The sequence below is a fragment of the Sander vitreus genome, chromosome 10 (genome assembly GCF_031162955.1).
Source record: "Sander vitreus isolate 19-12246 chromosome 10, sanVit1, whole genome shotgun sequence".
In the NCBI taxonomy this organism is placed as follows: Eukaryota; Metazoa; Chordata; class Actinopteri; order Perciformes; family Percidae; genus Sander; species Sander vitreus.
The window spans coordinates 11709075-11722513 of NC_135864.1; the positions used below are offsets into that span (position 1 = coordinate 11709075).

Below are 13439 nucleotides of genomic sequence, written 5' to 3' on the forward strand. Positions count from 1 at the left end.
ATCTTTTTATTTTAATGTTTTTGGAGAAAGTCAGAAATATATTCTTTTTTTTAATCTCTTTAATCATCTTATGACCATGACCATTCAAATTTATCTAATCCTAATTCCCAAATTTGACTATAAAATATTAAGAGCCACCAAACCCCCTTTCAGTCAGGCTTCGTAAAAGTAGCAGTAATGCTTGTCTTTTTCTATTACCACACGTTCTCGTTTGTCTGACTTTGAAAGTTATGATTATTTTGACCGACCAATAACTGCACAGCAGCCCAGTCCTGCACAACATCTTAGGCCTGTGTAAAAGGCTTCTCTAATAATAATAATAATATGTTGATATTCACAGGAATGATGGGTTGTATTAGCCATTTTGGGTCTCTCACATTTTGAGTCAAAGCAGCTCATTGGACAAAAGGAAAATGTGATTAACTTACACACACACACACACACACACGCACACACACACACACACACACACACACACACACACACACACTCCCCCATAAGAAAAACATTTAGTATTTCACACACAGAATTAATTTAGATGCACATAGACGCACGCACGCACACACACACACACACACACACACACACACACACACACACACACCCTTGGGAATAGATAAGCAGGCTCCAGGGACAGTTCCCTGCATAAATAACCACTCCTTTGTCTGCTGCATCCTACTCATTCTCATCCCTTTCCCCACGGTTGACACAACCCCCTCCACCACTGTACTCTCACACACACACACACACACACACACAGACACATATATATATATATATATATATATATATATATATATATATGAAAACTTAGTGTAATGCTTCATAGCCAATCATCTAACAGTGCTCCTCATGAATTTAGGGGGCACAAGACGCCCCAGATATAAATCAGGGTCCTCTCATTTTCACACATTAGCTCACCTGGAAGCTTAGGAAATACATCGGCTGACAGTCATTCCTTTGCCGTAAGCGTTTTCCAATCCTTGGACTGAATGCTGTGTCCCTTTCTGCTGACTGCTCAGGAGCTGCACTGGTATGATGCCAGAGGTTTTTGGCTGTATGTAGGCTGACAGAGTGGATATACAGTGTGTCTGGGAAAAAGAAATACAGCAGTAGTTATAGGGCTACAGAAATGGGACTTTCTGACAGTTCTTCCTATCCATGGCAGCTATATTAGATTGTAGGCTAGATTTGTTATGGAGATTTGACAATGGAGGTGTCTGATAAAGAAGACTGATTCTGGAAGGCAACATAAGGACGCAGATTTTCATTCAGATATAATGCCATAAGGAGATTGAATAACCTTTATAAACAAGAAGGAGTTTTTTTGATTCTGTCCTGCAGGATGTAGGCACGAGCAATGTTCCTGTAAGAGAAATGGAGTCGGAGATGTTCCTATAAAAATGAGAGTGTGACTCTTGGCAGAGATTGAGAGAGGCAGATTTCAGCCACTGGTAGAGTTCCAGGTGGCGTGGCCAGCTCGCCTCATTAGAGAATATAATCCAGCATGCCTCACAGCAACCGCCTATGTCCTCCTCAAACCCCCCCCCCCCCCACCCCACTCCCACCGCAGACTGCTAGAGGGGACGTTTACCCTGGAAATCGGAGAAGAGAAAGTCAGGGAGGGAAGAGGAGGATGACATTAATAGCCAGAAGCTTCACACAATCAAATGTCGTTGTTTCTTTTGTTTTTCTTTCTTTCTGCACTTCCTGAGTGATGGGCAGCTCCAGACGTAATTACTTTGAACAAACCTTCAGGAAATAGATTGTTTAACATTATGTTGAGGGTAGAAGGAAGGAGAATTTGTACAATAGTCCTAGAGGCAAACTTCGTGTGAATGTGCACTCAATCGTGTTACTGTAAGGAAGTGATGTGAGCAGGGAGATGTTTGGTTTTTTTTCAGTTTTCTAACATGAGTGAGAAAAGAGACTCAATCTCGTCAGACAAGACTGGTAAAAAGGATCAGACAGATATGTGGGTGGATCAAACCCTAGGTTTCTCTTGTTGTTCTTCTTTAAGAGGACACAATATTAAAAAAATGCACAGTTTCAAGACAAAGAGAACCACCAATTATTCCCATTTGGGAAGCTGGAATCTCTTTATTTTCCTTAAATTATGACTTAATGTTTAATTCATTAAGAACATTGTTGCTGATTAATTTCCTGTTGATCGAATAATAAAGTAATCAACTAATCATTTCAGCTCTTCTCTCAAGTAGCCTGCTTTACCGCTGGAATCATCCATGGCCATTTGTATTGTTAATACAATATAATATAATTGTTGAAGCACCCCGTCACGAGCCAGCTCTTGTTATCTAATCCATCTCAGGCTGGTCTCTAAATTTCCATTCATCTAGTTTACCGGTTAAATAAATTAAACATAAGTAATGGTCTCATAGAACTATTAATATGTCTTGTTTTGCTGACCAATTGTCCAATATCCAAAGATATTCAGATTACTATCATATATAACAAAGTTTGATGTTAGTTTTACTGCTCACTTGAATATACAGTACATGTAATGGAGAGAATTTCTGCCCAGACGCTTAGTTTTCCCAATAGTCATTAAAGTCAGACTAAATACAATTTTTTTGTAAAGTTTGTAATGTTTGGAACTATTAAGTGTAGTTAGTGGTTCTGTATGGCTATAACATTCTTTGAAGCCTTTGGATTTGTTCTAGTATAAGATAAAACAACTGCATGTACCTACATGCACCTGCCCTGATGGCCCACTCATCCCTCTAGCATTACAGATTAGTGAATGGAGCTGCCTGACTGCTTGTCCTTTTTTATATTTATGAAAGTGTAGCCCAGTGCTCTTTGGTAGCAATTAACCTCATTTATACCCATCGTCACATGGCTGAATCTGATATTTTTTGGAAGTCCAGTTAGCTCTAGACAGTTTACTATTTCTACAGACAAAAAACAGTTATGCTCACTTGTTTGATGGTCAATTGTCTGAAAATAAAAACTGTGAAAGAAATTACAAAATGGATTATTTTAAGCTACTATTACTTTTAACAACCACCCCCTGCATGTGGCACTAATGTAAAAATTGCAACAGCATGTTACATTCTTTGTCTATAGGTGGCAAGATCAATGTGCCTACTACGTATATGAAGGTCTAAGTCCTGCTGTCATTACTTTCCTTTCCTATAGATGGTGTTTTTTGGCGTTGAAATGGTCTGACCACAGTGCTCACTTTTGTAGAGAATATGCAGCCTGTTAGATTTTAATGTGTGACTAGCTTCTTTGGCAGGGGCCTTAAAGTTACTATATATATGACGGGTCACAGACATATTTAAACCAAGGAAATTAAACCAAGACCAACTAAAAGGGAAAGTGACAGACTATAGGCAAAATCTAAGTCATATTCGATCGGGCTTTATCAGATGGAGACAATTACGGGATTGTAAATTATTCAAAACTGACCCCGAATTGGCCCTCAGGTATGTAATATGTCTATTTCATTCATAACTTTACAATGCACCATGTTGAGGTTTTACGCCAGTAGCCTACATTACATTACGTCCCCCCTTCCATTTAGCACCCGGTTTTATTCTCAGTCTGTTTGTGTTGACCTACTGTTTTCTTTTCCCTTGTCCCCCTGTACTTGTGTAAAGCGTCCTTGGGTGTCATATAATGCGCGATATTAATCTTTAATTAAGTTATTATCACGTTGGTTTTCGCTATAAAAAACTCTTAATGCTTTGGCTCTTGACAGTGACAGTGATAACGTTACCCGGTTTAGCTCACGACACATCCAGGCTAAGTTAGCTCCAACTTATTCTTTCATTGTAAATGAGCCACTTTAAACTCTTGAATAAACTGGAGGTGCACTTTTCATACTGGATAAAACTGCAAAACAGTCAAATTCACTGTTATAATGCTTTTTTCAAATGTAAACTGTACTCCTATAAATAACATAAAATAAATGTATATCTGGAACATATAGCAGCAAATCCCTCAGAAAACTGCATGGATACATACTGTGGAGCAAGTGCAAGTCTGTATGTTCATCTGTGTCTACTTACAGCATACATTGTAATGAGTTGCATGACAGGAGGGAGGAAATAATGGTATGTTCGTGATGAAACATGTCCTCAAGCTACATTGTTAAAAGTGGTGATGAGAGAACTCGGCTGTAGCTGGAAATCCTTAGGATGAAGTAAATAATCTCCTTTATTACACACTGCTCTGCTTCATGCTTGCTTCAGGTCTCAGGCTCTTAATGGACGAGGAAAGATTCATAGGCACATGCACACACACACACACACACACACACACACACACACACACACACACACACACACACACACACACTCCAAAGGGAACATAAGCATGGGCAGCACTGCAGTCAAATTGAACCAGCCATGCCTTGATGTAACCAGAATGTTTCCTCCATGTGAGCTGAAATCTAGTTTATACGACATGTGAACCCATAAGCATGCTTCCTAATTTAACCAGTAGAACAGTAGAGCATTGGCTCAGGAGTTAAAGTTTTATTTCCAGAATTATCATTTACAAGATATTTTTATGATGCTTTCTTCTTTTGCAAACACCCACAACACAACATAAGGTTCAGTCTTAGTGTATACTCTGTTTTGTTTCCTCAGTCCTTTTCTATGTAAAGTGTTTGGCATTCAGGTTGGTTATTGCACCAGCCTCCCATCTTCCATCCACCCTTTCTTATCTTCCCTCCTACTATCCGTCTTCTTTTCATTCACCTTAACGTGCAAAAGAAGCAATCAATCGCCTGGCACCTAGGGTCCATCTTATCACATGTTCCCTCTCAATCGGACACATGGTTAGCGACTGATGGTGAGGTCATCAATAGACATATAGTTTCCATCTATTTTCCTTTAATATAGTTCACCTATAATTTGCCTTTCTCTATCTGCCCCTATTTCCCTCCTCATTCTTGTCTTTATTACACCATCTCTGGTTCCAGGGACCTATACTCAGTCTTCTGTGATGTGCATATTTCTTTATTCTTTTTCACTGAGTGTCATTTAAGTCATCCATTTTCTCTCCTACAGTAGATTTAGAGGAAATCACTTATAAGTAAATGTATCTTATTACCAGTTAATGGTGTATATTATAGAACAGTAAATATTCTTTCCTCTTTCACTGGATTTATTGATATTGAAGATCAGAAAAGTCGTGTACAAAGAAAATTGTAGTGGAATCCACATAATGTTTGTTGCAGTTGTTCTCTTTTGGAGGAGAATATCACAATGAACTTCAAGTGAATATTTATTTACAGGTACAGATATTTAAATTCAAAACAAAGTATTTTCAAAGTTTATGAAGCTTATACTAGTCAATTTTAGTTAAAACCTTCTGAGAGGTGTTACTTCAACTATATGTTTATTTCTGAGGTCATAGTACGTGGTGGTGGTGTTGTGCTGGACTCCAGAATATTGACAGGTGCAATGTTTTGCCCAGCAGATTAACAAACATGAGGGGGGAAGAATATTAGAAACAGCAAGTACAACCTTAATAATAAATGTACAGTTAAATTAAAACATCTCTGACAGTGTCAATCAAAACTGAACATTTTCTAAAAGTAGTATTTGTCGCTAAACTGCTGTATTTCTCTCAGATTCTACTATTGTGTTGCATGTTTATCTAAGCATTTCATTAGTCAACTGTGTCTTACAGTCAGCAAACAACACCTTCTGTATAATTGTTTTTTTCCCAGTGGTTCAGATTTATTCTGCTACACATCTAGTATGTTATAGTGTGTGTATAATCTCCAGTGAAGGATTTGTTTTAGCGAGCCTTGCTCCTGCATGCACATACACAGGTGTGTAAACATTACACACCCCGTGGCATAATTGTCAACTACAATCCTCTGCAGGTGATGTTGAGGCACATACTGGAGAACAGCATCATTTCCATTTCAAAAAGCTCCATACTGGGATGCGTGTGCACATAAAAACACATGTGGATGCCAGTGCTTGTGTGTAGGTGTGCGCATGTTTACCCAGGCGCAGTGTAAATCAGTATTGTGAATATAAGCTTCTCTGATACGTAGGTTTAAGACCCAACTGGCCAACTGTATACATAATCTATAAGGTAATCATTCAAGCTGCAGGAGTGACAGAGAGAATGACTCAGTAAAACTTCTTGAAGTATGCATGTTGTTTACAAGATGATTAATTCATGAATGGCTGTGTTTCCATTATGAGTAGGCTGCTTGTGTGTCACTGGTGTTGACCTAAGAACCAGGCAGGGAATAAGTACACAACGTGAAATGGAACTTAAAAGATTTATTATGGGCTTAAGTGATACCAAGTGATTATTTCAGTTACCCGGCTTCACCTAACCTAACAACCGCGGTCCTGCATAAGCTGTGTCAGGACGGTGGTTAACAACTAGTTCAATCAACCCAGGGTTTCCCAATCCAGCGACGAGAGCGTTCACATAAAAGAGGCGGTGTTTGCACAGCATGACCAATCGCAAACATCTACCAGAGCTGCATATTTTAAATAAGAAGAGCAAACTATGATTCTACATAAATATGAAGAACACAGACATAGTTTAACAGGCAAAAAGCAATACAGTCGCTGCTTTCTAAAACAGGAAGGAAAGCTGGCAAAAGAAATAGCAGACGCTGTAAATGCATAAATCACAACGCTTATCATCAACCCATCAGTCAGGCACAAGATCTGACCATAATTACACTTGTGCTTTCCATAAACTGTCATTGCTTTAGCCTATTATTTCAGTTGCAACCCTGGCAGTGGTAAACGATCGTGAGCAAATAAAAAATAAAAAAACATAATTCAAACCGACGCGCGCATTGGCAACACACGGCTCAAGAAGCTGACAAAGATACAAAATTCCCTCTGCTGAAAATCTATATCTTTCATAAAAATACCCGTCAGGGAATGTTAACGGGGTTGTCGGTCTCTAAATGTTTTAACTTTTATGAGCGCACCTCTCTCTCTCTCTCTCCGCGCACCGAGCTCCACCTGATCTTCTAAGAACAGTGACGCCGTTATCAATCGAGTATTGATTGGTCAGTAGGCGGTGCTTTTACACCGGTTGAGCTCTAATCTCCAACATAACCTGCTCCCCATCAGGTTAGGTGTTCAGCATAAGTTACCACAGCGATTTAACCCGGTAACAATTGATCCACCGTCGTTATACACAAAACCCTGGGTTGAACCTGAAGTTACCTCGTTAACGCCAAATCTTGCTTCGTAGTACAGGCCTCTGACCAAAGGTTAGCTGTTGGTAAACAAGTCTGTGTTTAAAACTTACCGTCTATGTGTTCTCTTCTTTCCCAGGAAGGAACAGCTATGTAATCTCATTTATATTTCTGTCCTGCCTCCAGATTTTGATCCCAACCTTGGTATGATGACTGGAATTACCCCCCTGAATCCCATGATGCCCGGACTCGGTATGGTGCCTGCCCCTCTCTCCCAGGATCTGCCAGTTGTCAAGGAAATCATCCACTGCAAGAGCTGCACCCTGTTCCCCCCCAACCCCAGTAAGTCATAATATCATGCTAATCCTGCGCCTTCTGCGCCAACCTTCTTCTTTACCAGCGCCTCCATGCAAAAGAGTCACACCACAATAAAAGGCATCTCACTTTGTTATATTATTAGACCTTAGATCTTCTTCTTCAAAAAAAAATCTCAACACAAGGTCCAACTTACAGTTTTTTTAAGTTTATTAACCACATCTCATTGCCTTTCCCTTAAGCAGATGGAGTAGCTCAGTTTTTTATAAAAATGATTTAGTTGTTTTAACTTGACTTGAGTATGTAATTTAGGTCACATGATATTATAAGGGCTACACTTATTTTCTCAATTAAGCAATTAATAAGTGGATCTTTAAAACATCCGTGGCATTTTCCCAGAGCCCAGGGTGACATCAGCCGTATTTCCATAAACATATTGTTTTGCACATTTAGAAATATAGCATTAGAAAAGCTGAATGGAAACAGCAAAATGCAATAAAACTTCCTCAATTACACGAAAAGGTTTTTATACGCTCGCTTGAGGTGGTTTTTGTCTTCGAAAAAGAGTCAATGCGCTTAATGGGATATGGAAACGCATTTGCCAAATAAGTTCTGACAAAGCGAATATTTAACTCACATGAATGATCAGCTGTTTCCACTGTCGGCGTCTTACCGAATATTATATTAATATGTCCTCCGGACAGGATGAAACATGGCCCATAGCTGACATGATATAATAATTAAAACTTGCCCAATTGAACCAAGTTGATGGAAATAAACCTTATTCTCATTTCTTTTTTTGCAACATTTCTAAAATTCGCTTCACAACGAAAACAGGGCTATCTTCAAATTTCTTTGTTCGCCAAGTCCAACAGTTTGAAACCCATGCAAGAAAAAAAGATGAAGTGACAAATGAGTGTGGTTATGGCAGATATCAGCATATATATTTGTTTGGATCTTTTACTTCTGTAAAGACTTGAGATTATGCTTTTCTTACATATGTCAGACCCAAGACTTTTATTCCATTCCACTTGGTATTCCATTATGGGAAACAACAATCAACCATGCCATGTTCATCTGTGTTGTTCCTCTTTTTTCTCCCCCCTTTCTGCCCAACGATTAACCTGATCACCATGAACTGCATTTACATCCACACAAACTTTCAGGGCAAGTCACTTTGTATTAAGCTGTTTTGTTGTTTATATGTATCTCACCTCCACCTTCCAATTATCCAGCGTTAGAAAAGTAATAGTAGGGGGTGCTTTTGATTGATCCCACCTTTTGCTTTTTCAGATTTCCTGCTAGAAAAGTTTCTGCCTGGGGACTTTATTCAAACAAGTCTTACAAGTCATCTTCAAGGTGAACTAAAACAAAAGCTCCCCAACGCAGTAGTACTGTATTTGGGAGTTCACAATCCTTTCACAAAATACACACTCTTGCATTCTGTTAGGCATTTATTTTTATCACGTATTCAGATGTGCTTGCATGTATGTGGTGTGCATTATGTCTCATTATAAACTGTCATTGTTACAATATGGTGCTGAGGGAAAAGCTGATGAACATCTTTCTTGTTGCTCGTCGTTAGCGTAGGGAAATGAACAAGGTACTCTGTGCAAGGGCACATATAAACCCTGAGGCTGTGTGAGGGATCAGCTTGTCAAGAAAGTAACCAACAACTTTAGAGCCTGTCACGATAATACCAGTTTACAATACTGTAATCTTTGCCCCAAAGTCGGAAGCTGTTTCCTTAGCGATGTATGGACAAAACACTACTGGGGACCTTTCTTATCTTCATACTGAACTTCATACTTTCTCTACCCCTATACTTTTTACCAGTTACTCTTTTTTTGATCCCAATCTCTATTTTAGATCTTCTTGCCTTCTCAGTGACACAAAACAGTTCTAATAAAATTCTCTAAACCAAGTATTTCGAAGAGGCAGACATCTGAGAAAAACGGCCTAGGCTTAATTCTTCTCAAAAAAGTCAAGTAACTGTAAGATTCAGCTCTACATTGTACACTGAAGCCAACAGAGATGAGTTATGCCCTGATAGAACCAGAGGGGATGGATTGTGTGCCTCTGTGACCCTGCGAGTTGTCACAGCAGCAGCTCCTGATAGTGTCTCAAAAGACAAATTGGTCCAGACCAAAAGCAATTCAAAGACTTGTATGGACTGGTGTGTTTCTGTTATGTTAGGTTTATAATTTACATGGACATAATCTATAGTTGTAGTAGTGCAATCTTTGGTTAACTTCGGATTGTAGTTCTGTTGACCTCATTGGACCTTGACCACCAGCGTGTACTCTGATGGTTTGCAGCGACATGTGAAGCGGTTGGGATTATATTCTTCACAAGTGAAGCCGGAGTGCGAGATCCAGACAGGTGAATTGGTGCAGAAAAGGGAGATCTAAGCCTGAAGGCAAAATGTCAATTGGCAATTCGATCTACCCACATGATGTAGATTGAGGTTGCAAGCAGCTGTAATTGGTTTTCCTTCCTGGTGTCTGGGTTCATCCTCAGGGTCAGGATCAGGAGCTTGGACCTCCAGAAGGAGCTTGGAGTAGAAATGCTGCTTCTTTGCATTGAAAGGCACAGTGATCAAGCATCTCCCGGGATGCCTCTTGAATGCCTCTAAATGGAGGTTTTTCAGGCACGTCGGGCTTGAAGGAGACTCAGGATCCCCTCAAGGAGCTGGATGACAAGGCTGGAGAAAAGGATGTCTGCAAACATGTGCAGTCAACGCAACCTGGACCTGCAGAAAGCAGTGGGAAATTGATAGATGGATAGCATCACTTTGGTTTTTTCAACAAATAGGAACAAAGCCTACACAATCACTTTACTGAAAAGGCATATGTTACCTGTCAAATTAACTTAACCTAACTTAAGTTTATTTTTGAAATTCCTGGAAATAAAAAGTTGGGCAAGTTATTGGTTACACCAGGTTCTTGAGCAGAAAAAGTCTTTCACAAAATGTGGTTGTAAATGAAGTGTTATTGTTGAGGGTCGTATTGGTATCTGTGTCACTAAAACTGTCACCTCTGAGTAGTGTAGAGCTAAATGGGGACTAAGAGGAGAACATTGATGATAGAGGCGAATCATAATTTCATACTGCACGCTATTAAAAGTAATTTTGGATGCAAAATTGTGGTTTTTGAGGACAAAGCTGTTAAGTGATGAAGAACATGTTATAAAGTTCGTGCCATGTGTTTAAGGACTGCAACTAAAGTTTAATTTTCTCAATTAGTTGTTCTACAGAATATCACAAATAGTAATGGCAAAAAGATGCAATAAATTCCCAAAGCCCACAGTGATGTCTTAAAATGTCCTCTTTTGTCCATCTAACAGTAAATAACCCAAAGATAGTTTACTGTCATAGAAGGTAAAGAAAACGTGTGGATTTTCTTTCCATTTGTGCTTTTAAAAAAAGCACTTAAACCACAAATTAATTATCAAAATAGTTGGACTAGTACTTCGCCATTGAGCATACATAAAGCTTAATACTAAATGTGATGTGGGAAAAGAAACCCTCTACTTTCCTCTACTGTATCTGATGTTATATTATTGAATAATACTGTGAGATCAGTGGTACCACAGCCCCATTGGTTTTATACTTTGCTCTGAACCAGCAATGTATTACAAATGCAGATAGTTTCGAGCTTTGTTCAGTACGCGAGGAACAAAGGGAATCAAGCATTGATGCTAGCCACATTCAGGCTTTCAGCAAATATCACAGGCAAAGCCCTGATGTCTAAGCAACAAGGTTGCATATGGTGTCCATCACAAGTAGTCATTACCCTCTAGCTGCACGCACACAACCTTACACAATGTGTGGCATCCCATCTCACTGACCTGTAGCTACGCAACAACAACAACCCTACAGCCCTCCCCCAGCTCTCCTGATCTCTCCCTCTTCTACCACCTCCTCAATGTGCATCATTTTACCGTCAATGTGCATTCTCATTAGGCTCTTTTCATCCATCTCCCTTTCCCTCAGTCAAACCCTCCCCATTTAGCTTTAACCCCTCTTCTACCTTCTCCACTGACACTTCCTTCCACCCACCTATCTAGTGCTAAAGGTGGGTTTAAAAACAGTTTGAAAAGACATTACACTCAACATTTGGACCTATGGGCTAATCTAATTGGACATCAAGCTCTGTGCTGTCTGTCTCCCTAACTCTTTTAAATTTCTTAACTCTTAAATTTCTTCCTAACTATTTATTAATTAGTCTTAAGGAAAGACGAAACTTTCTTTTTCAGGATAGTAGCATTGTGTCCCAGTGCTGCATATGCACACAGATACATTTAGCTTGAATTAAGAAGAATGCCCAACTGCAGTAGTTTTAATTAAAAAAACATCTGAAAAAGTTACTGAGTAACTTTTAAAAACAAATCAAAATGTATCAGTCAACCAAGACCCTAATAAAAAATTGACAAGCCGACTATTGTGTGTTACAATGTGCTGGCAATGATGTCTGTTTCTTCGTGTGTGCAGGTTCACACCTTTTCTTTGTTCATGTGTGACATGAGTGGACTGAACATGTTTACTGGAGTGTGTGAGCTGTAAATGTAGTTTATCTTCTGAATAACAGTCCCTTGAGGATTTAAGCCTCCTCCCTGTGTCAGCCCCATGGACTATAAAAAGGTGTTTAGCCAGTCGGGGTGATGGATGGTGATGACCTGTGTTAGTGTAGCAGATCAGTGGGTGGCCACACAGACAGCAGGCCTGTGAGACGGGGCTTGACTGTGAATCAGTCTGTGTGTTTGCTTTACAGCAGCCTCCGCATTTATCCAAAGTAACATGTCAGAACAAAAGCACATCAACCAGCTTATTAGTCAGCCAATGATTTATACAGTCTGCTAATTTCCCAATATTCAAAGCATACAATAAGTAAGTGGGCAGAAAACTAGAAAATCCTGTACATTATAGTTCAATCCAATACAACAGACTCAATTCTGAGGTAGGTTTTGAGTTAGTTTGTTGTGTTTTTGTATTTTATTGCATTACATTATTAGTTCTTATATTTTAATCCTCAATATATGCAAATAAGTTGGACAAAATATTAGAATCATCATATAATATAATGCAGTTTTCAAAGACACTCTGAACCCTGCATCCAGTCTCTCCTCGACTTACTCCTCAAACTTTGTATTATATATTGTATTTACAACATGACACATTAGCTGACTGTTGCACTGCACCTGTTCTGATTTCTCCGTCCTCTTTGCTCGCCCCATAGTCTCCGTCAGACACTCGTGGACCGAAAAGGTCAGTTCATTTGGAACTCTTTGTTGTGTCAACAAAGCTCTTTCTTGCTGTTGCAAGCTTTTTCTGCACCACTTTTTCTGTCCATCTTAACTCAAAACTAGTTTTAATCCGCCAACTCTGGAGGTCAAGGAATGAGCTGATCAATCTTTTTAGCCAGAGGAGTACTCTGTGACTTTGGAGCGTTATGTTTTCAATGCAGGCATCCCATAAATGTTTTTTTTCTTTTGTAAAATATGTATTCCAGATGGTTGGTCTATTTATCATACTATGAGGAGGCATCATACATGTGAAGCAGCAAAACTGATGTCTCCCCAAATAACTGAGCTCCTAACTTCATCATGTGGAATGAGACCAACCACCCTGCTGAGAAACCTCATTTCCGCTGTTTGTATTGTGACCTCGTTCTTTCTTTCTTTACCCAAATCTACAGTTGAGGGTTAGAGTTTTTTATATATATAAATATATATATATATATATATATATATATATATATATATATATATATATATATATAAAGTTTTTAAGAATTGGATCATGAATGGGTATGCTTTTCCTCACAGGGTTTAGATAAGAGATGGCAGAGGGTAGTGCGAGGTTTGTTTTGCCTAATGAGAGTCTTAAAAGGGAACCAGAAGGCAAGAGCTGAAACTGTGAATATAGGGGATGAGAGCCGTCAGAATGAATGGACTCTTCTTTCTT

The 13439-nt window shown here is 39.2% G+C and overlaps 1 protein-coding gene across 6 annotated transcripts in view; it reads left to right on the plus strand.

The window, feature by feature from the left end:
- Nucleotides 1-13439, plus strand: part of enox2 (ecto-NOX disulfide-thiol exchanger 2) — a 172101-nt gene that overhangs the window by 124962 nt on the left and 33700 nt on the right. For 5 of the 6 annotated variants that reach the window (XM_078260241.1, XM_078260244.1, XM_078260242.1 and 2 more), the window contains 2 exons: nt 7346-7501; nt 8768-8833. In XM_078260241.1, coding sequence (XP_078116367.1) covers nt 7346-7501; nt 8768-8833 — 222 coding nt within the window. The remainder of the gene's footprint in view (nt 1-7345; nt 7502-8767; nt 8834-13439) is intronic. The other variant, XM_078260245.1, reaches the window with a different exon arrangement.